This window comes from Dermacentor andersoni, chromosome 9 (genome assembly GCF_023375885.2).
Source record: "Dermacentor andersoni chromosome 9, qqDerAnde1_hic_scaffold, whole genome shotgun sequence".
In the NCBI taxonomy this organism is placed as follows: Eukaryota; Metazoa; Arthropoda; class Arachnida; order Ixodida; family Ixodidae; genus Dermacentor; species Dermacentor andersoni.
In genome coordinates this window covers 17,714,798-17,735,881 of record NC_092822.1, presented here as the reverse complement: position 1 = coordinate 17,735,881, position 21,084 = coordinate 17,714,798, and the positions used below count along the sequence as shown (strand labels likewise).

Below are 21,084 nucleotides of genomic sequence, written 5' to 3'. Positions count from 1 at the left end.
TGCTAGAATAAAACGTCATTACGTGGGCCGACCCGGAAGATTGTGCGATGCCGGGCCGACCCGCGGCGGAGGTGAAGCAGGCGTTAAGCACTCCCCATACGTGGGCCGATCCCGAAGATAGTGCAATGCTGAAGTGACTAGCGCAAGAGTGGACACGGAATACTAAAACGTCGACTAAGTCAAGCTTGCCCTTGTCGCCTTTTTAGTGTCCCTTGTCCACTCTTGCGCTAGTCACTTCAGCATGGAATACCAACTAGCCCGGTCTCACGCCCTGCGATAGTGCAATGCCGGGCCGACGCGCGGCGGAGGTGCAGTTGGCCATTAAGGAGCCCACATACACAGCTACGCTGGCCATGCTTCTTCACAGAGTGGAAGGGCACGGAGTTTTTTAATGCGATAGCATTCGCATATCAAAAGCGACCTTCGGCGTTGAGCCCACGTTTTTGCCGGTGGCCTGTCCCGAAGACAGGGTCGAAAGTGTGGGTGGGCCGATCAGTCATTCAATCGACCATGAAATCAGTCAGTCAATCAATGATTCAATGCAACTTCATTTCAACAACACAAAAGAAGATATACAGGAATATTTAGGCCGATAGTCTAATTTGGCTAGTTGCCGGTTTAATACATTAAACAAAACAAAAAACGCGAAGGTCAGCTGACAAAGAATAATGTAACTTTAACATAAAATTACCCAAAACTCAAACCATATTTTCCACATGCAATATATATGTTCACTAGTCTTGCATTTATAGAACTAAATACTTGCATGTTAGTCGGAAACTGTGTGTGCAGCTTTTATCTCCAGGGATATCAGCTACCAATTTGAGCTCTATTAAATTATATAATATTTCATCATAAACGTTACGATAGTTAAGTTAAAATTCACGTTCGAGGCATGTGGTGTATTACGTGTACGCTTAAAAACAACAACAGGAAAATGGGAGTTCCGATTAGTTATGTTGCTGACTGAAACGGCAAAGTGTATTCGCGTAAACGGCGTAGGAACGAAAGAACGTGTTGTGATCGAAGAATGTAATCTATAGGTTGACTGTGGCTTATAACTCGCGATATTCGCCGTCGCGATGTACCAATGAAACATGCACTCATAAGGGTCTTTTTGTGTAATAGCATCATGTACAGATAAACACTTGTCCCTGGGCCAATCATCAAGTTGGACATATTGTTAGGAAAGGCTCCATCCAACAGCAAGTAGCTCTTATAAGAACGGGACGCTTCGTGAATTCGACCCCTGCTTTGTAGAAACAAGTATTATAGGGATATATCTAGGGTGCTTTGACGCTGCTCGTGTTTTTTCTAGGAGCTGTAGGGCTTGGGGCCTTCGTTTATCGAAAAAAAAAAGGACAATCACATATGGCAGGTCAATGAATTTTATCTCAGTACATTTTTAAGCGCAACAAAGAAAAAACAGTCGTTGTGCTGTTCTGTTTCGACTGTAGAAGATGCTGTAGACTCGTATATACATCAGCAGTATATGATGTCTTAATTCGCAGATTATCATGACGTGTTTCTCTATAGGGAAAGGATGCACGTTCATGGCACGGTCGTGTACGGGCACATGACGTTCGATGACCGCGGCCAAGGTCAAGTCGTACCACCAAGCTTCTGGAACTCGACGCTTCTAGTAAACAAGCAAACATACCAATATAATTTGGTAAGCCTGAAGCCTAAATATCCTAAGACTGAAACCGCATCGAACGCGCTTCTGTCGTGTTTTGTGTATTTCGATTATATGCGAAGCCGCATTTCGATGGAGGCGAAATGCGAAAACACCCGTGTACTTAGATTTAGGTGCACGTTAAAGATCCCCAGGTGGTTGAAATTTCCGGAGTCCTCCACTACGGCGTGCCTCATAATCAGAAATTGGTTTTGGCACGTAAAACCCCATAATTTAATTTTTTTTATATGCGAAATGCGAAATATGTGAAATATGCGAAAAACAGCGTTTTGCTTAACATTTGTATACAGTATAAGCTTTGGACTGTGAGCATTATATGAAAAAGAAAACGTTCTTGAAACAACTGTAGGAGTTCGTTTTGATGTATTACGGCATAAGAAAACTATGCTAACGTTGCATGTTGTGTACAAATAGAAACTGCTGCAAAATTCTATGCGAAGCGTTTTAATGTAAACTTCGTTCAGCTGGTAATTCATAAAGACAGCGCAGTAAAGTTAGCTTTTTTTTTCTGCAATGCATTATTTGCGCTGCTAGAAATGAAAAATTCCATGGTGATAACTGAGTAAGTTCTTATTTAAATACACCTCACGAACTCTTTAATCCAGTAGTTTATGGAACACATGACGTAATTGAAGACAGTGTTCAATATATGTCCGTTAACTGTAAAGGAATCTTCAGACTGTAACATTAATTTCGAGCTAATCGTACCCAAATTCTGACGCGAAATAAATATGGTGTACCACGTAGCTCGGTCCCGCAGTTTGGAAGGAAAACTCCCTGGCAATTCAACGAAACGACGATGCATTTTGCACAAGTCTGCTGATGGATATCTCAAAGCTGGCCTCGGAATACATGTTAAATGTACATACCGTGGACATCGACTATAGCTTCGATTTCCCAATAGCGAGATGATTCCACGAGTAATTTACCTAAGGGTCAGTAATTTAATAAAACGGGCGAGCATTTAATTATTGCGAAATTCCTTAAACTGTAATCGAGAAAAAGAAAAAAAAAAAACTGGCTCGACGTGAATTATTCAGCAGAAGGAAAGAAAGAAAGGCTAGTGAAAGCTCACCTGGAAAAATATATTTGCCAAAAAAAATAGGAAAAAGAACAAGAACAAAACTTACATCGAATTTTCGATAATTATAAACCGGAAACGCCCAACCGCATTTATACGCAGTCGGTAATCCATACCGGCGTCCGGTATGTTCTGTCACATTGTGTGTTTTCAAGGACTCGGCGCACTGGGCTCTCAAAATGCTTCCGCTACAAAAGCTCGGCTACACTCGGTTCTTCCTCTCGGTGACAACCGGCGCCCGCTACTACGCACCCGTCAAGGACGCCAAGTACGAAATCCTGGCCGACACCGACTACAATGACGAGCCAGTTTACATCGACATTGGACAGGTATGCGTTGCAGCGTTACCGCTACAGCGCATCTGTACGAGCTCATAAATGCTTTTGCGCTTTCCGTCCCTCCATCCGTCCTTTCTCTTATACGTATGTGTCCTTCACACATGCCTTCCAAGTTGTAGACATTCTACGACAAGCTCCCCGCATGCAAAATGATGCGACCTATGACACGTTCGACTGGTCGCTTTCGAAGGCGCTCTCGCAGGACGGTTTGCATTCGGCCGAACGAAATAGCGGTCAGAACGCACAGGGCCTGATTAAGAAAAATGGGGGCCCTGGGCTAATGTGCATGCAGGCCCCTTTCCCTATACTGTCAGGCCCCCTTTCCCTGTCGCCTGCTACGCTACTGGAAATATGCCATGTTTCATTTTAATTCCACCAAATTAAAAATAACGAAGTGCGACCAACGGGATTATCATTATTGTTATTATTATAAGGAAAACAACAAAACTTGCTTGAAACGCGTGCTGTTGTAAACACCAACACATATGTTCACTTTGTGATTAATCTGCATTCTGCTTTCAGCAAAAGCTAGGCTTTAAGGAAAGGTTTAGTGCACTCAAGACGAACAAGAACGTAGAAAAGAACACAGCTCAGATGTCGATCCTTCTGAAGCTAGGCTTTGTTTGCATCACTAAGTTTAATCCCGCGAGGAGACGCATGATTTGTATCCAAAACATTCTTTATTAAAATTCAAGCATCAGACTGCAGTAATCGTTATACACGTTACTCTATAAATATGCAATAGATATATACAATACTTAAGGCAATACAAACACCATAAAAATGCACTAGAATACAGATGAAAATTGCCAACTGTAATTACAAAACATTATTTGAAAATATTTTCGTTAAAGGTAAGACAAGCAAGGACGACACCAAATAAACGTGGCACTATCAAAAACAACAAAAGTACAGTTCTTCATAAGCACGCTAAATATCACAAGAAGAACAAACAAGAGACGAACGACGAATATTTGCATATCTTGAATAACACTGCTCAGTGTTTCATTGGCAATGTGGAGGCTGGGAGGCGACACAACGAACTTATTGGAACTATTCATGTATAGCGCAAACCGTCTTCTTTTATAATGGCATCTTTCGCGACTTCGCTTTGGAGAAATCAGATATAGTCTGTTCGAAGGATAGATCGCGGAGGAGGTCACTTTCAATGGACATGATAGCAAGCGAGTTCACCTTGTCAAGGGGGCTCGAACGAAGGCGATTTTTTTATCAGCGACAACTTGGAAAACGATCGTTCGGTCTCACAGTTTGCCACGGGTATGCTTAAGTAGATTCGCAAAGCAATAGAAAGGTTCGGAAACACATCAGTAAGCTTTCTTTCGTGCAGAAACTTCATTATTCCCAGAGGACCCGTGTCCTGGCACACAGAGTTGTGCAGAAAGTTCGCAAACTGAACGATTTCAGCGGAAAATGCTGGCTCCAAATCATTTTTGTAGGTTTTCACCAATTTAGCCTGCTGTGCCAGAGATGCTTCGCTCCCAACTTCTGTCAGCGATTTTAAGAATCCGAACCTTTTGCAGAGTTCAGTGTAGGCAGCCTTTCGCACTCGCAAAGCAGAGCCTAGACTGTCAAGTACAACATTGTAGGTCTCTACGATAAACTCTACGAAAAGGCGGGGGGCCCCGTCTGCTCGTTCTGGTTTTCTGGTTTCATACATGTCGCTCGAAGTTCTGTTGCCCATGGTTGCATATACTAAGCAGGTTAGAATAAATAGGCCCCCTTCTCCTTCTGTCCACGGTGAGGCCCTGGGCGGCAGCCCTCTTAGCCCCCCCCCCCCCCCCCCCCCCTTAATCCAGCGCTGAAAACACATTCGCCTACAGTTCATTCATAGCGCCGCTCAGTTCGCAGCAGCCAGAGGCGCTCTCACTTTCGACGTGGGAGTGCGATCGAGATCCGACAGAATCCCAATCACGTAGCTACTGCGACAGCTCTGGTATTAGAAGCCGAGCGTTCGGCTGGAGCAGGCAAGCTTCCTCCGGCTCCAATGTCGCGAAGGCTCCGCATCACATGCAAACCGAGTTGGCGAACGGTAGGAAACGGTCGAGTGCACCTTTAGTAAGCTGAAAGTTTCGAGAACACTTGTAAATATCTCGTAAATATTGTGGTGTTACGACACGAAGCAGGATTTGCTGACGTCGTGTCGCATCAATGCTAAATGTGATGCTGGGGCTCATAAAAAAATAATAAACAAGAGTGCTGCGTGCGTTTCTCCTGGCTGTGCTCGGATGGGGCAGCCACAGCGATTGCACTGGTGCGAGCCGATGTACCGTGACGTCACGTCGCACCCACCGCAAAGACAAATGTCGCTGGCATATACATGATGTGAAGACACACCGACACTCCAGCACATCACATACGAATACCCGAGGCGTCCGGCAGACGCCGTCTTTCCGCTAATCACGGACCCATTCGCTAACTGGCCGTGGGAGGCGCGACTCACCGAACTGGACTTGGGAAGCCAGCTGGCGACCCTCGATCAGGGCAAGCGAGCCGCAGAAGCCATTGGGGCCCTGAAATAGGGGCTCCACCCATATACACCACTCAGATTTATGAGTCAATAAAGTTGTTCTCCTCCTCCTCCACATGGGTACGGAAGATGGAGACCGTCAACAAGCTGTAGTTATCAATAACATCATATCATCACTTAAATATTTACAGACCGGGGTTCCTCAAGGATCCGTTTTAGGGCCCATGTTATTTTCGTTATACTTGAATGATTTGCCGAAGGTCCTAAGTTGCTGTGATATTTTAATGTATGCTGATGACACTGCGATCATAGTGACAGCAGACAACCATGAGGATCTAGAAGCAAAGACAAACGCTGAATTGAAAAAAATTACACGCTGGTTTTTTACCAACAAGCTAACGATTAATTCAAGCAAAACCAAATATATGGTATTTAGTTCACGAGCAAAAGTCATTGACAGCTTCCAAATTGACATTTTCATTAACGGCCACTCACTAGAGCGAACACACTCATTTAAGTATCTTGGTGTCATTCTAGATGAACATCTTCACTGGAAAAATCAGATTAGCGCAGTCTGTTCAAAGTTGGCTTCTGGCTGTTATGCCTTATTACAGGCCCGTGATTATTTTAACACACATACACTGCGTACCCTTTATTTTACCCTTATTAACAGTCATCTAACATACTGTGTAGAATCATGGGGTTTAACATACAAAACTTACCTTGATCCTATCCGGCGATTACAAAAACGGGCTGTCCGAATTATAACACAAAGCAAGTATACTGAACCAAGTAAACCAATTTTCCAGTTATTAAATATCCTTCCTTTCGATCTTTTGCGGTCTTTAAAGATAGCGCTGTGTGTAAACAACATAGTAAAATATAACCAACCTTTCAATGCCTCCCTGTTTCGCTCTCCTTCTCGACTCACGAGAAACCTCACACATAGTAACTTTAATCTGCCACCGAATAATAACATCTACAGTGAAAGATTGGTGCAGTTTTCAGGAGCCAAGGTTTGGAATGCTTTACCCCCAGAAATAAAACAGTCCCACGAAACTAATAAAGCATTAAGAACATACTTTTTGAGCCTTATTTGATCTATGTGACAGTCGTTCGCGGTTTGTGTTTGTTGTACAGTGTTGTTCATTACAGATCTTTATTCATTCTCCTGTAAAATGCATATTGTATTATTTTCTCCTCATTGTATAGTGTACTCTGGTCTTTCGCCGTGATTTTGGGCTTTCTATTTTACACAAGTGTTGTGTCATTGCCATCGTGTATTTTTGTATCTGAACCCCACACTAGCCTCTGGCTATGGGTTCAGTCAGTGTCTGATAATTTGTATGGCAAGAATAGAAATAAAACAACAACAACAACAACAACAACAACAACAAACCCAAAATTGCTCGCAGAAACAAGTGTTATATAAATTATTCGCTGCGCTCTGACGCTTGTCAGTATTTTTGCTGTGGTTTGGAAGGCTTAGACCTAAATCTAACGCTACAAAATGACAGGTCGCAAGTGTCATGTCAACTCCACGTACACTTGCCGGCGCGAAGCATCCTTTTAAACGCTTTTTAGGACAAAAGTCCAAGTCACCGTATACGTCATGTATTCGCGAGTCCACAACGGGATGCCCCGCAGGGGCGTCTGCGTGAGCAGGCGTTTGGTGTGTTGCGACACCACGTACCCGAGCACACGAGGGTTGGACCCTCCCGCGTGTAGCCGTGCGTGGATTAGCCGTGTCCGGGGAAAAGGGGATTCCGGGGGTTGAGCCAATGTAGGGTGTCTGGACGTTTACGGCCCCTAGGCGGCGTCAACACACCTCTTTGGCCTCAGCTTCACGTGGACGGCACCCCCGGACTAACCCACCCGGGGGAAATCGGTAGTTGCCTTTCCCCCCCCCCCCCCCCCCCCTCTCTCTCTCTCTCTCTCTCTCTCTCTCTCTCTCTCTCTCTCTCTCTCTCTCTCTCTCTCTCCCACTTTCAATATTCCCTCGCTTCTCTGCACTTCTCACTTCCGAACTTTCGGACGGCAAGGGTTAAGCCTGCGTGGCTAACCAGTCTTGGTTATGCTGTATTTAGTTATAGCAGTGGCGTGCAGCTGGCGTTTGCAGGACACGTCCTTTCACGTCCTGCAGCCTCCCCTTGTTGGGCTCCATGGAGGGTGGCTGGCATTGCTGCCAAACAATTTACCTTTGCATATGGAAAGTTAATTAACCTTACGTTCTGATCGCCCTCAGAAACGAGGGCGCAACGAAGAAGTTTCCAAGCCTCTAGGCCGAAATATTGACAATTTTCCACGATTTCATGTAATACATTCAGAGAAAAAACGAAAGGCAGCCAGAATTATCTCACCTTTTCTGCTTGCAATAACACTGACCGAAGCGTTTGGTTCAGGTTATAGTCTCCAAGTTGTTAAGCGGTCCTTCTAGAACTGCATACCTGCCAAACAACAGCTTTGCCGAAGTGGTGCGTCAGGGGGCAGCACCACAATGGCCTCCCGCGGCTGTGCGGCCCACATACAGTGCGGCGTCAGTGACGCCATCCGCACCCCCGGCGGCGGCTGCAGCTAGCGCCGCGCTGCTGTCTCAGAAGAAGGGGCCATTGACCTCCGGGCTGGTTGTCTCAAGGATCTCGTGCCCTGAGACGAGGCCTTCTCGTCAAACACGTCCCTCGCAAGAGCGCGTGTCTAGAGCCTCCGAAGAGGTAATGGACACAGCACTCATCCGGACGGCGCCCTTAGCGCCAAAGGAGCGGCGCGGATCTCTCGACCGCTCCAAAAGAGACAAACCTCGCATCACAGCGCCCGGAAAGGGCTCTGGGAGCTAACTCCTCTTTCTTAAACATGGAGCACAAAAACCACATTAAACATGGATACACAAATATTAAACTGGAATGTCAGAGGACACCTCCATAAGCTCGATGACGTTAAATGGATCCTACACAGGTTTAATCCAAAGGTTCTGTGTGTTCAAGAGAGACACCTACACAAACAGTTTTTCTCCTGCAATACCTCATTTCTCGGAAAGACCGAGACGACTGTGGCGTAGCAATAGTTACAGACAAATCTGTAGCTTGCCAGCATGTGGCACTCCAGACGGCGCTTGAGGCAGTATCAGTTCGGGCAATACCGTTTAATAAATTGGTCACTGTATGTTCTATATACATACCCCTAAACTATCATCTCGGGAAAACTGATTTTTATAATCTCGTTGATCAGATTCGGGAACTCTACATACATGTGGGTGGTTTTAACGTTCACAACACGTTGTGGGGAAACTCGCGATGTGACCCGAGATGTCGACTTATAGAGAACTTTTTCCTGAACTCTGGTGCGTGCCTCTTCAATAAGAAGAAACAAACGTATTAAAATTTTTATCATAATTCATATTCCTCAATATACCTGTCGACTGGCTCTGCCTCTGTATTCCCTGATTTATAGAATGGCATGTAATCATAAATCCATTTGGAAGTGACCGCTCCCCAGTAACACTAAACCTGGCAACATGACATGAATCCCGTCCGCATGTCCCTCGCTGGGAACTAGCCGAAGCTAATTCGAAATTATTTAAGGAATCCACGTACATATCACGAGACTTTATAAGTAATCTTAGTATAGATCATGCCGTATCATATTTTACCGCTTTTATCATTGACGCAGCAGAAAAGTTCATCCCTCAAAGTCCACAATTTAGACGAGTTCCCTGGTGGAACGTTGACTGCAGACAAGCACGATATTCGTAGCACATCCTCTCACGAGAGGCTGCGATAGTAGCGACCTGTATGGCACACGTCTCCGCGCCCTTGTGGTTAAGGGCCTTGGTGAGGCAGTTGTGCTACCAGTAGCATCATATTTTATGACATCACCTCTTCGTAGTACATCGCTTCTCTATAGCATATGTCATGTATTATTGTCTAGCGTTTACAAATATATTTACCCACTTTCAGGCGAATATTTTTAGGCCTCTATACAGCCGTATTTTACCCACGCCTCGATTATCATTATTGATTTACCAAAGACAGTCTATTATCATGGCGCTCTTTGGTCACTTCTGGCCCTTGCGCCAATAAACTCCAATCGTCATCACAACGTGATGTTGATTCCTCCTTGTTTGTTGTTGTCTTTTCTGGTAATCAGGTCTGCAAGCACAAAGACTGGTCGGCAGGCTTTCGCGAGGAGAGCCCCACTGGCGCCTATTACGCCAACACGAAGATCCACAGGATGGTCACTTACGACAACGAGAAGTCGTTTCGGGCGAAGGTCAGACGCCGTGATCTGCTATGAGAAATATTAGCCAATTGTTTGCTAAACACAAATACGTTGCATTGCATGGTACCTATATGGGTAGTTTTCACGTGATGTCATAGACACAGCATTTCACCGTGCTAGTGGTGAGAGCACCCAAACATGGCGGCTTACCCGCCGCGGTGGCTTAGCGGCGATGGTGTGCCGCTGCAAAGCACGGTGTCATGGGCTCGAATACCGGCCACGGCGGCCGCATTTCGATAGGGGCGAAATGCAAGAACGCCTGTGTACCGTGCACGTTAAAGAACTCCAGGTGGTCGAAATTAACCCGTAGTCTCCCACTACGACGTGCCTTATAATCAAATCATGGTTTGCGCACGTAAAACCCCAGATTTCAATTCAACTCAAACATGGAGGCCACAATGACGTCACAACACCATATTACCTCGCGTACGATGTTTTGCTATTTGATGGTCGCGCCTGTCCTGCTGTCACGTTTCTTGTTTACGCAATTAGTACTCCAAGATGGCGGCCACGATGACGTCTATGCAAACTCCCTATATACTGCTCTCATCTTTACCATTCGGCGTGGCATATCAGTGAAGTGTTGGGTCGAGTTAGTTATACGTCCTTGCTTGAAAACAGCGCGAAATTAATAAACGGTGTGTCATTGCGGACACCGTCAAATACTGCCACATTGCCAAGTTCGCCATATTGGCTGTGTTCTAATACTCGCAATAGACTGCAAAGTAGACGGCTAAGCGAATAGCGGCCATCTTAATCTGTTCCACTTCTCATGGGGACGTCAAAGTAGACAGCTTCACGAAGACAGCATCGAAGTAAAAAACGATGCAGGCTACTTTCCTGTCCAAACAAGATGGCAGAGCAGGGCGCTTGGAAACTCGGCTGGAAGGTCGTCTGCGAACAAGAAAATGTAGACACGCTTTTCTATACTCTTAATCTAAGTCACGTCGTGTTTTCCCATTGGTTCGCAGGCGCAAGGATTTGAAATACAGAAATAATGTGCGCTTTTCTCAGCATTTCTTTGCCACCGCGAGGTGGCGTCACGTCGCAGAAGCGTCTTCCAGACGGCTCGAAACGCGTTCCATTACTTGGCATAGAAGCTGTCTCGGCCGTCTCCTTAGCTGTCTACGTAGACTGTCTCGGATGCTGGCCAGAATTGAAACACACCTATTGTAATCTCTGATTTGTTCACAGCTAGGGTGGCTACGCCCTCCGTGATTGGCTCAAAGCGTCAATAAGGCGGAATCGGACAGTGCAACATTTACGTTGTTTTCAGCTATGGAACAGATATATTGTTAAGTTGTGGTGACAGTGAAGAAAAAATATTGCCAAATGTGTGAATTCAGAATCTAACTCCTCACTGGGCGAAATTACGTACAGAAATACACGCTGCATACACTCGAGTCAGAGCGATGGCGGCAAGCACAGCCGTCAACAGTCGTATTTAAACTCACGGGCAGTGCTGTCACGGGCCAGGTCCCTCGGCTATTTGTAGACGTATCACTGCATTTCAGAGTATATATAGTGTCTCGCGTACGTGAGAAAATTTACGACACTATTCGTGTCGCGCGCGAAATCTGATTGGAAAACACTATGTATCGGAAAATCACAAGTATATAAAGGGAAAATCAGAGATGAAACAGAAAAACAGACCAGACTTGCTGACGCAAACGTCCGCACTTCACTTTAAAACGTTTGCAGACAGACATAAGTTACTGAGCATTCTTGAAACAATGCCCTTCATCCTGTGCAAGTACTACTCTTGTCCAGTTTTAGAGCGCAGCTCTTAGCCGTCCGTTCCAGCGGCGAGCTTGGGCGTCTTTCCTCGGCGTCCTCGTAACCAAGTGAACGAGCACAGCAAAGAATGAAAGAGCGAACGCAGAGCGCGCATGAAAGACGGTGATAGCGAAAAGAGCGCGAGGAGGAAAACAGAGGAGGAGGGTATGGCAAAAGCGAGAGAAGCGCAGTGCCGTGCAAAGCGGGCTTCGCGGCGACGACGGCTACGAGATGGCGCCAGAGTAGCGCGCGTCGTCTGTTCACCGGTGACGCCACCGATACCATATGTGGAAGCAAAGCGTTGCGTGAGCGTGGGTCTGTCAGCTGCGGCTGCTGTGAATCGCACCTGCACGTCACCCACGCGCAGCCATCCTCGGCAGCGAGGGGGCTGCTGGTTTTCATAGCATCAAATGGTTCCCGGCCCATATGGGAATCAATGTGCACTCTGAGGTTGTTAACGCCAATGAGTTGGCCCATGACTGTGCGCGAGGTCTTACACAACGCGGCGGTTCAGGTGGACTCACGGGCGGCGACTTAGGACTGTGCAGGGATTCACTTCTCACCTTCCATGAAATCTTGGCACATTATCAACTCGCTCGACGGGCCTTTCCGCTACCACACCCTAAACTTAATAGACCACAATCGTCGGCCTTTCGCATGCTACAAACGAGGTCATTCCCCTCCAGGGGCCGATTCAGTCACTTCGCACCTAATGTAGAACCCCACTGTCCAGACTGTGGGGAGGCGTACTGCTCCTTATCCCATATGCTCTGGAAATGCCCTGGGTTACGCAGCTCATCGCTAACCTCTCTAACCGACTGGGAGGCAGCCCTTAAGAGCGGCGACCTCTCAGAGCAACTACGGGCTGTCCAGAGGGCCTGCGACAGGGTGGAGGACCACGATCTTCCTACCCCGACGTGGGTGCGGCCCGCGACGGCTACGGGGACTCCCTGAAAAGGGAGGTACCCTAACGCTGTTCCTCAGAAATTCTTTGTCTGTCTGTCTGTCTGTCTGTCTGTCTGTCTGTCTGTCTGTCTGTCTGTCTGCCTGTCTGTCTGTCTGTCTGTCTGCCTGCCTGCCTGCCTGCCTGCCTGCCTGCCTGCCTGCCTGCCTGCCTGCCTGCCTGCCTGCCTGCCTGCCTGCCTGCCTGCCTGCCTGCCTGCCTGCCTGCCTGCCTGCCTGCCTGCCTGCCTGCCTGCCTGCCTGCCTGCCTGCCTGCCTGCCTGCCTGCCTGCCTGCCTGCCTGCCTGCCTGCCTGCCTGCCTGCCTGCCTGCCTGCCTGCCTGCCTGCCTGCCTGCCTGCCTGCCTGCCTGCCTGCCTGCCTGCCTGCCTGCCTGCCTGCCTGCCTGCCTGCCTGCCTGCCTGCCTGCCTGCCTGCCTGCCTGCCTGCCTGCCTGCCTGCCTGCCTGCCTGCCTGCCTGCCTGCCTGCCTGCCTGCCTGCCTGCCTGCCTGCCTGCCTGCCTGCCTGCCTGCCTGCCTGCCTGCCTGCCTGCCTGCCTGCCTGCCTGCCTGCCTGCCTGCCTGCCTGCCTGCCTGCCTGCCTGCCTGCCTGCCTGCCTGCCTGCCTGCCTGCCTGCCTGCCTGCCTGCCTGCCTGCCTGCCTGCCTGCCTGCCTGCCTGCCTGCCTGCCTGCCTGCCTGCCTGCCTGCCTGCCTGCCTGCCTGCCTGCCTGCCTGCCTGCCTGCCTGCCTGCCTGCCTGCCTGCCTGCCTGCCTGCCTGCCTGCCTGCCTGCCTGCCTGCCTGCCTGCCTGCCTGCCTGCCTGCCTGCCTGCCTGCCTGCCTGCCTGCCTGCCTGCCTGCCTGCCTGCCTGCCTGCCTGCCTGCCTGCCTGCCTGCCTGCCTGCCTGCCTGCCTGCCTGCCTGCCTGCCTGCCTGCCTGCCTGCCTGCCTGCCTGCCTGCCTGCCTGCCTGCCTGCCTGCCTGCCTGCCTGCCTGCCTGCCTGCCTGCCTGCCTGCCTGCCTGCCTGCCTGCCTGCCTGCCTGCCTGCCTGCCTGCCTGCCTGCCTGCCTGCCTGCCTGCCTGCCTGCCTGCCTGCCTGCCTGCCTGCCTGCCTGCCTGCCTGCCTGCCTGCCTGCCTGCCTGCCTGCCTGCCTGCCTGCCTGCCTGCCTGCCTGCCTGCCTGCCTGCCTGCCTGCCTGCCTGCCTGCCTGCCTGCCTGCCTGCCTGCCTGCCTGCCTGCCTGCCTGCCTGCCTGCCTGCCTGCCTGCCTGCCTGCCTGCCTGCCTGCCTGCCTGCCTGCCTGCCTGCCTGCCTGCCTGCCTGCCTGCCTGCCTGCCTGCCTGCCTGCCTGCCTGCCTGCCTGCCTGCCTGCCTGCCTGCCTGCCTGCCTGCCTGCCTGCCTGCCTGCCTGCCTGCCTGCCTGCCTGCCTGCCTGCCTGCCTGCCTGCCTGCCTGCCTGCCTGCCTGCCTGCCTGCCTGCCTGCCTGCCTGCCTGCCTGCCTGCCTGCCTGCCTGCCTGCCTGCCTGCCTGCCTGCCTGCCTGCCTGCCTGCCTGCCTGCCTGCCTGCCTGCCTGCCTGCCTGCCTGCCTGCCTGCCTGCCTGCCTGCCTGCCTGCCTGCCTGCCTGCCTGCCTGCCTGCCTGCCTGCCTGCCTGCCTGCCTGCCTGCCTGCCTGCCTGCCTGCCTGCCTGCCTGCCTGCCTGCCTGCCTGCCTGCCTGCCTGCCTGCCTGCCTGCCTGCCTGCCTGCCTGCCTGCCTGCCTGCCTGCCTGCCTGCCTGCCTGCCTGCCTGCCTGCCTGCCTGCCTGCCTGCCTGCCTGCCTGCCTGCCTGCCTGCCTGCCTGCCTGCCTGCCTGCCTGCCTGCCTGCCTGCCTGCCTGCCTGCCTGCCTGCCTGCCTGCCTGCCTGCCTGCCTGCCTGCCTGCCTGCCTGCCTGCCTGCCTGCCTGCCTGCCTGCCTGCCTGCCTGCCTGCCTGCCTGCCTGCCTGCCTGCCTGCCTGCCTGCCTGCCTGCCTGCCTGCCTGCCTGCCTGCCTGCCTGCCTGCCTGCCTGCCTGCCTGCCTGCCTGCCTGCCTGCCTGCCTGCCTGCCTGCCTGCCTGCCTGCCTGCCTGCCTGCCTGCCTGCCTGCCTGCCTGCCTGCCTGCCTGCCTGCCTGCCTGCCTGCCTGCCTGCCTGCCTGCCTGCCTGCCTGCCTGCCTGCCTGCCTGCCTGCCTGCCTGCCTGCCTGCCTGCCTGCCTGCCTGCCTGCCTGCCTGCCTGCCTGCCTGCCTGCCTGCCTGCCTGCCTGCCTGCCTGCCTGCCTGCCTGCCTGCCTGCCTGCCTGCCTGCCTGCCTGCCTGCCTGCCTGCCTGCCTGCCTGCCTGCCTGCCTGCCTGCCTGCCTGCCTGCCTGCCTGCCTGCCTGCCTGCCTGCCTGCCTGCCTGCCTGCCTGCCTGCCTGCCTGCCTGCCTGCCTGCCTGCCTGCCTGCCTGCCTGCCTGCCTGCCTGCCTGCCTGCCTGCCTGCCTGCCTGCCTGCCTGCCTGCCTGCCTGCCTGCCTGCCTGCCTGCCTGCCTGCCTGCCTGCCTGCCTGCCTGCCTGCCTGCCTGCCTGCCTGCCTGCCTGCCTGCCTGCCTGCCTGCCTGCCTGCCTGCCTGCCTGCCTGCCTGCCTGCCTGCCTGCCTGCCTGCCTGCCTGCCTGCCTGCCTGCCTGCCTGCCTGCCTGCCTGCCTGCCTGCCTGCCTGCCTGCCTGCCTGCCTGCCTGCCTGCCTGCCTGCCTGCCTGCCTGCCTGCCTGCCTGCCTGCCTGCCTGCCTGCCTGCCTGCCTGCCTGCCTGCCTGCCTGCCTGCCTGCCTGCCTGCCTGCCTGCCTGCCTGCCTGCCTGCCTGCCTGCCTGCCTGCCTGCCTGCCTGCCTGCCTGCCTGCCTGCCTGCCTGCCTGCCTGCCTGCCTGCCTGCCTGCCTGCCTGCCTGCCTGCCTGCCTGCCTGCCTGCCTGCCTGCCTGCCTGCCTGCCTGCCTGCCTGCCTGCCTGCCTGCCTGCCTGCCTGCCTGCCTGCCTGCCTGCCTGCCTGCCTGCCTGCCTGCCTGCCTGCCTGCCTGCCTGCCTGCCTGCCTGCCTGCCTGCCTGCCTGCCTGCCTGCCTGCCTGCCTGCCTGCCTGCCTGCCTGCCTGCCTGCCTGCCTGCCTGCCTGCCTGCCTGCCTGCCTGCCTGCCTGCCTGCCTGCCTGCCTGCCTGCCTGCCTGCCTGCCTGCCTGCCTGCCTGCCTGCCTGCCTGCCTGCCTGCCTGCCTGCCTGCCTGCCTGCCTGCCTGCCTGCCTGCCTGCCTGCCTGCCTGCCTGCCTGCCTGCCTGCCTGCCTGCCTGCCTGCCTGCCTGCCTGCCTGCCTGCCTGCCTGCCTGCCTGCCTGCCTGCCTGCCTGCCTGCCTGCCTGCCTGCCTGCCTGCCTGCCTGCCTGCCTGCCTGCCTGCCTGCCTGCCTGCCTGCCTGCCTGCCTGCCTGCCTGCCTGCCTGCCTGCCTGCCTGCCTGCCTGCCTGCCTGCCTGCCTGCCTGCCTGCCTGCCTGCCTGCCTGCCTGCCTGCCTGCCTGCCTGCCTGCCTGCCTGCCTGCCTGCCTGCCTGCCTGCCTGCCTGCCTGCCTGCCTGCCTGCCTGCCTGCCTGCCTGCCTGCCTGCCTGCCTGCCTGCCTGCCTGCCTGCCTGCCTGCCTGCCTGCCTGCCTGCCTGCCTGCCTGCCTGCCTGCCTGCCTGCCTGCCTGCCTGCCTGCCTGCCTGCCTGCCTGCCTGCCTGCCTGCCTGCCTGCCTGCCTGCCTGCCTGCCTGCCTGCCTGCCTGCCTGCCTGCCTGCCTGCCTGCCTGCCTGCCTGCCTGCCTGCCTGCCTGCCTGCCTGCCTGCCTGCCTGCCTGCCTGCCTGCCTGCCTGCCTGCCTGCCTGCCTGCCTGCCTGCCTGCCTGCCTGCCTGCCTGCCTGCCTGCCTGCCTGCCTGCCTGCCTGCCTGCCTGCCTGCCTGCCTGCCTGCCTGCCTGCCTGCCTGCCTGCCTGCCTGCCTGCCTGCCTGCCTGCCTGCCTGCCTGCCTGCCTGCCTGCCTGCCTGCCTGCCTGCCTGCCTGCCTGCCTGCCTGCCTGCCTGCCTGCCTGCCTGCCTGCCTGCCTGCCTGCCTGCCTGCCTGCCTGCCTGCCTGCCTGCCTGCCTGCCTGCCTGCCTGCCTGCCTGCCTGCCTGCCTGCCTGCCTGCCTGCCTGCCTGCCTGCCTGCCTGCCTGCCTGCCTGCCTGCCTGCCTGCCTGCCTGCCTGCCTGCCTGCCTGCCTGCCTGCCTGCCTGCCTGCCTGCCTGCCTGCCTGCCTGCCTGCCTGCCTGCCTGCCTGCCTGCCTGCCTGCCTGCCTGCCTGCCTGCCTGCCTGCCTGCCTGCCTGCCTGCCTGCCTGCCTGCCTGCCTGCCTGCCTGCCTGCCTGCCTGCCTGCCTGCCTGCCTGCCTGCCTGCCTGCCTGCCTGCCTGCCTGCCTGCCTGCCTGCCTGCCTGCCTGCCTGCCTGCCTGCCTGCCTGCCTGCCTGCCTGCCTGCCTGCCTGCCTGCCTGCCTGCCTGCCTGCCTGCCTGCCTGCCTGCCTGCCTGCCTGCCTGCCTGCCTGCCTGCCTGCCTGCCTGCCTGCCTGCCTGCCTGCCTGCCTGCCTGCCTGCCTGCCTGCCTGCCTGCCTGCCTGCCTGCCTGCCTGCCTGCCTGCCTGCCTGCCTGCCTGCCTGCCTGCCTGCCTGCCTGCCTGCCTGCCTGCCTGCCTGCCTGCCTGCCTGCCTGCCTGCCTGCCTGCCTGCCTGCCTGCCTGCCTGCCTGCCTGCCTGCCTGCCTGCCTGCCTGCCTGCCTGCCTGCCTGCCTGCCTGCCTGCCTGCCTGCCTGCCTGCCTGCCTGCCTGCCTGCCTGCCTGCCTGCCTGCCTGCCTGCCTGCCTGCCTGCCTGCCTGCCTGCCTGCCTGCCTGCCTGCCTGCCTGCCTGCCTGCCTGCCTGCCTGCCTGCCTGCCTGCCTGCCTGCCTGCCTGCCTGCCTGCCTGCCTGCCTGCCTGCCTGCCTGCCTGCCTGCCTGCCTGCCTGCCTGCCTGCCTGCCTGCCTGCCTGCCTGCCTGCCTGCCTGCCTGCCTGCCTGCCTGCCTGCCTGCCTGCCTGCCTGCCTGCCTGCCTGCCTGCCTGCCTGCCTGCCTGCCTGCCTGCCTGCCTGCCTGCCTGCCTGCCTGCCTGCCTGCCTGCCTGCCTGCCTGCCTGCCTGCCTGCCTGCCTGCCTGCCTGCCTGCCTGCCTGCCTGCCTGCCTGCCTGCCTGCCTGCCTGCCTGCCTGCCTGCCTGCCTGCCTGCCTGCCTGCCTGCCTGCCTGCCTGCCTGCCTGCCTGCCTGCCTGCCTGCCTGCCTGCCTGCCTGCCTGCCTGCCTGCCTGCCTGCCTGCCTGCCTGCCTGCCTGCCTGCCTGCCTGCCTGCCTGCCTGCCTGCCTGCCTGCCTGCCTGCCTGCCTGCCTGCCTGCCTGCCTGCCTGCCTGCCTGCCTGCCTGCCTGCCTGCCTGCCTGCCTGCCTGCCTGCCTGCCTGCCTGCCTGCCTGCCTGCCTGCCTGCCTGCCTGCCTGCCTGCCTGCCTGCCTGCCTGCCTGCCTGCCTGCCTGCCTGCCTGCCTGCCTGCCTGCCTGCCTGCCTGCCTGCCTGCCTGCCTGCCTGCCTGCCTGCCTGCCTGCCTGCCTGCCTGCCTGCCTGCCTGCCTGCCTGCCTGCCTGCCTGCCTGCCTGCCTGCCTGCCTGCCTGCCTGCCTGCCTGCCTGCCTGCCTGCCTGCCTGCCTGCCTGCCTGCCTGCCTGCCTGCCTGCCTGCCTGCCTGCCTGCCTGCCTGCCTGCCTGCCTGCCTGCCTGCCTGCCTGCCTGCCTGCCTGCCTGCCTGCCTGCCTGCCTGCCTGCCTGCCTGCCTGCCTGCCTGCCTGCCTGCCTGCCTGCCTGCCTGCCTGCCTGCCTGCCTGCCTGCCTGCCTGCCTGCCTGCCTGCCTGCCTGCCTGCCTGCCTGCCTGCCTGCCTGCCTGCCTGCCTGCCTGCCTGCCTGCCTGCCTGCCTGCCTGCCTGCCTGCCTGCCTGCCTGCCTGCCTGCCTGCCTGCCTGCCTGCCTGCCTGCCTGCCTGCCTGCCTGCCTGCCTGCCTGCCTGCCTGCCTGCCTGCCTGCCTGCCTGCCTGCCTGCCTGCCTGCCTGCCTGCCTGCCTGCCTGCCTGCCTGCCTGCCTGCCTGCCTGCCTGCCTGCCTGCCTGCCTGCCTGCCTGCCTGCCTGCCTGCCTGCCTGCCTGCCTGCCTGCCTGCCTGCCTGCCTGCCTGCCTGCCTGCCTGCCTGCCTGCCTGCCTGCCTGCCTGCCTGCCTGCCTGCCTGCCTGCCTGCCTGCCTGCCTGCCTGCCTGCCTGCCTGCCTGCCTGCCTGCCTGCCTGCCTGCCTGCCTGCCTGCCTGCCTGCCTGCCTGCCTGCCTGCCTGCCTGCCTGCCTGCCTGCCTGCCTGCCTGCCTGCCTGCCTGCCTGCCTGCCTGCCTGCCTGCCTGCCTGCCTGCCTGCCTGCCTGCCTGCCTGCCTGCCTGCCTGCCTGCCTGCCTGCCTGCCTGCCTGCCTGCCTGCCTGCCTGCCTGCCTGCCTGCCTGCCTGCCTGCCTGCCTGCCTGCCTGCCTGCCTGCCTGCCTGCCTGCCTGCCTGCCTGCCTGCCTGCCTGCCTGCCTGCCTGCCTGCCTGCCTGCCTGCCTGCCTGCCTGCCTGCCTGCCTGCCTGCCTGCCTGCCTGCCTGCCTGCCTGCCTGCCTGCCTGCCTGCCTGCCTGCCTGCCTGCCTGCCTGCCTGCCTGCCTGCCTGCCTGCCTGCCTGCCTGCCTGCCTGCCTGCCTGCCTGCCTGCCTGCCTGCCTGCCTGCCTGCCTGCCTGCCTGCCTGCCTGCCTGCCTGCCTGCCTGCCTGCCTGCCTGCCTGCCTGCCTGCCTGCCTGCCTGCCTGCCTGCCTGCCTGCCTGCCTGCCTGCCTGCCTGCCTGCCTGCCTGCCTGCCTGCCTGCCTGCCTGCCTGCCTCGCGATCTCCCCATTAGCGAGACAGTCGCGCCACACTTCGCTCTGTTTGCAACGTGCCGCACGAGACAGATTGTCCGCGCCAGCCATATGTCGCGAAAACACGTATACAGCTGCGCTCAAATTTCGCACGAGGGAGTATCGCAATCGTAGGTGAATGTTTTATATGCGTGTTATTTTCCATGGAATCAGTAGACGAGAGTCAGCGTTATTCCGCGCTTTCTTGAATTCCTTAAAAGGAAGCTTACCCAGCTCGTTTTGCTGTTCTCTCTGCAGTTATGCAAGGGCAAGAGGCTCATAACCGAGGCGAAGTACGGCTTCGCCATCTACGACGCCAACTTGGACGATCCGGGAAACGTGTGCGGAGACGGCGCCTACTCCCGCGTGCGCTACCTTAAGAAGTTGATGCACTTTTTCATCGAGAAGTTTAACAGTGCCAACGATTACGATGAGTGCATGTGGCAGTAAAGTCAGAGTAAATGATTGTTGAATAATTGAGCGACTTCAGGTCACCATGACCGCGTATGAAACAATCTTCATCGCCGAGTTTCTGGCTGAGTCATCCATCGATTGACATGATCTTTGGTTACCGTGACCGCGTTTAGAATGATTTTCATCGCCAATATTGATTGATTGATTGATTCTTCAGTGGAGGTCTTCGCACCGAATATTCGCCGAGTTTCTGGCTGAGTCATCCATCGATTGACATGATCTTTGGTTACCGTGACCGCGTTTAGAATGATTTTCATCGCCAATATTGATTGATTGATTGATTCTTCAGTGGAGGTCTTCGCACCGAATATAATGCGCGAGAATGTTTTTTTTTTTTTACATTCAGCTCTATTCGCAATGCGGCCACCATAAACGGGAATTGCATCAACAATTTTAGTATAGTAAGCTTTAAGCCCTGGTTATAGGAGAAGCAAATCTGCAGCATACAAGTGGGCTGTAACGCATTCGGCAGATGTTTCAAGCTGTAAGCAGCAGTTTGCTGATATTCTTGGAAAGCGTGTAATCGCTGCATTCTATAGTACCAACCTACGCTCGTTCGGCAACTTTCCATGGACGCTAACGAAGACGCGAAAAAAAAGCTAAGGGCGATGCAAGACGGTGAGGGCAAAAATTACAGGCGCAACTTTGAAAGACCGATGATCAATGGTGCGGCCTACTCTCTCTCTCTTCCTTATATATATGACACGCGGTACTGTAGGAGAGACCTTTGTTCTGCTGTTAAGCAGGTTGATGAAAAAGTTGGATATCGCAATTGAAGAGGGCACACACTACCATAATACTCTACCGGCAAGCTCAACACGTTGCACGTTTAGTCATGAGCGTGCGTATAGTTGGTGTCATATTGAGCAAGTGTAGTTCGTTTTGGATCACGCAAGGCCACTTACAGTTGTCTTTTATACCTGTACACGCTTTTCATTCACCTGTGTGGTGTGCTTTCGCCTAATGCT

At 55.7% G+C, this 21,084-nt stretch overlaps 1 protein-coding gene across 2 annotated transcripts in view; it reads left to right on the top strand.

The window, feature by feature from the left end:
- The window catches only part of LOC126527476 (uncharacterized), a 46,707-nt gene extending 26,550 nt beyond the window's left edge, over window positions 1-20,157 (top strand). For both annotated transcript variants that reach the window (XM_055068583.2, XM_055068582.2), the window contains 4 exons: window positions 1,537-1,672; window positions 2,933-3,106; window positions 9,747-9,869; window positions 19,901-20,157. In XM_055068583.2, coding sequence (XP_054924558.1) covers window positions 1,537-1,672; window positions 2,933-3,106; window positions 9,747-9,869; window positions 19,901-20,092 — 625 coding nt within the window. In that variant the 3' untranslated portion in view covers window positions 20,093-20,157. The remainder of the gene's footprint in view (window positions 1-1,536; window positions 1,673-2,932; window positions 3,107-9,746; window positions 9,870-19,900) is intronic.
- Window positions 20,158-21,084: the final 927 nt, after the last annotated feature.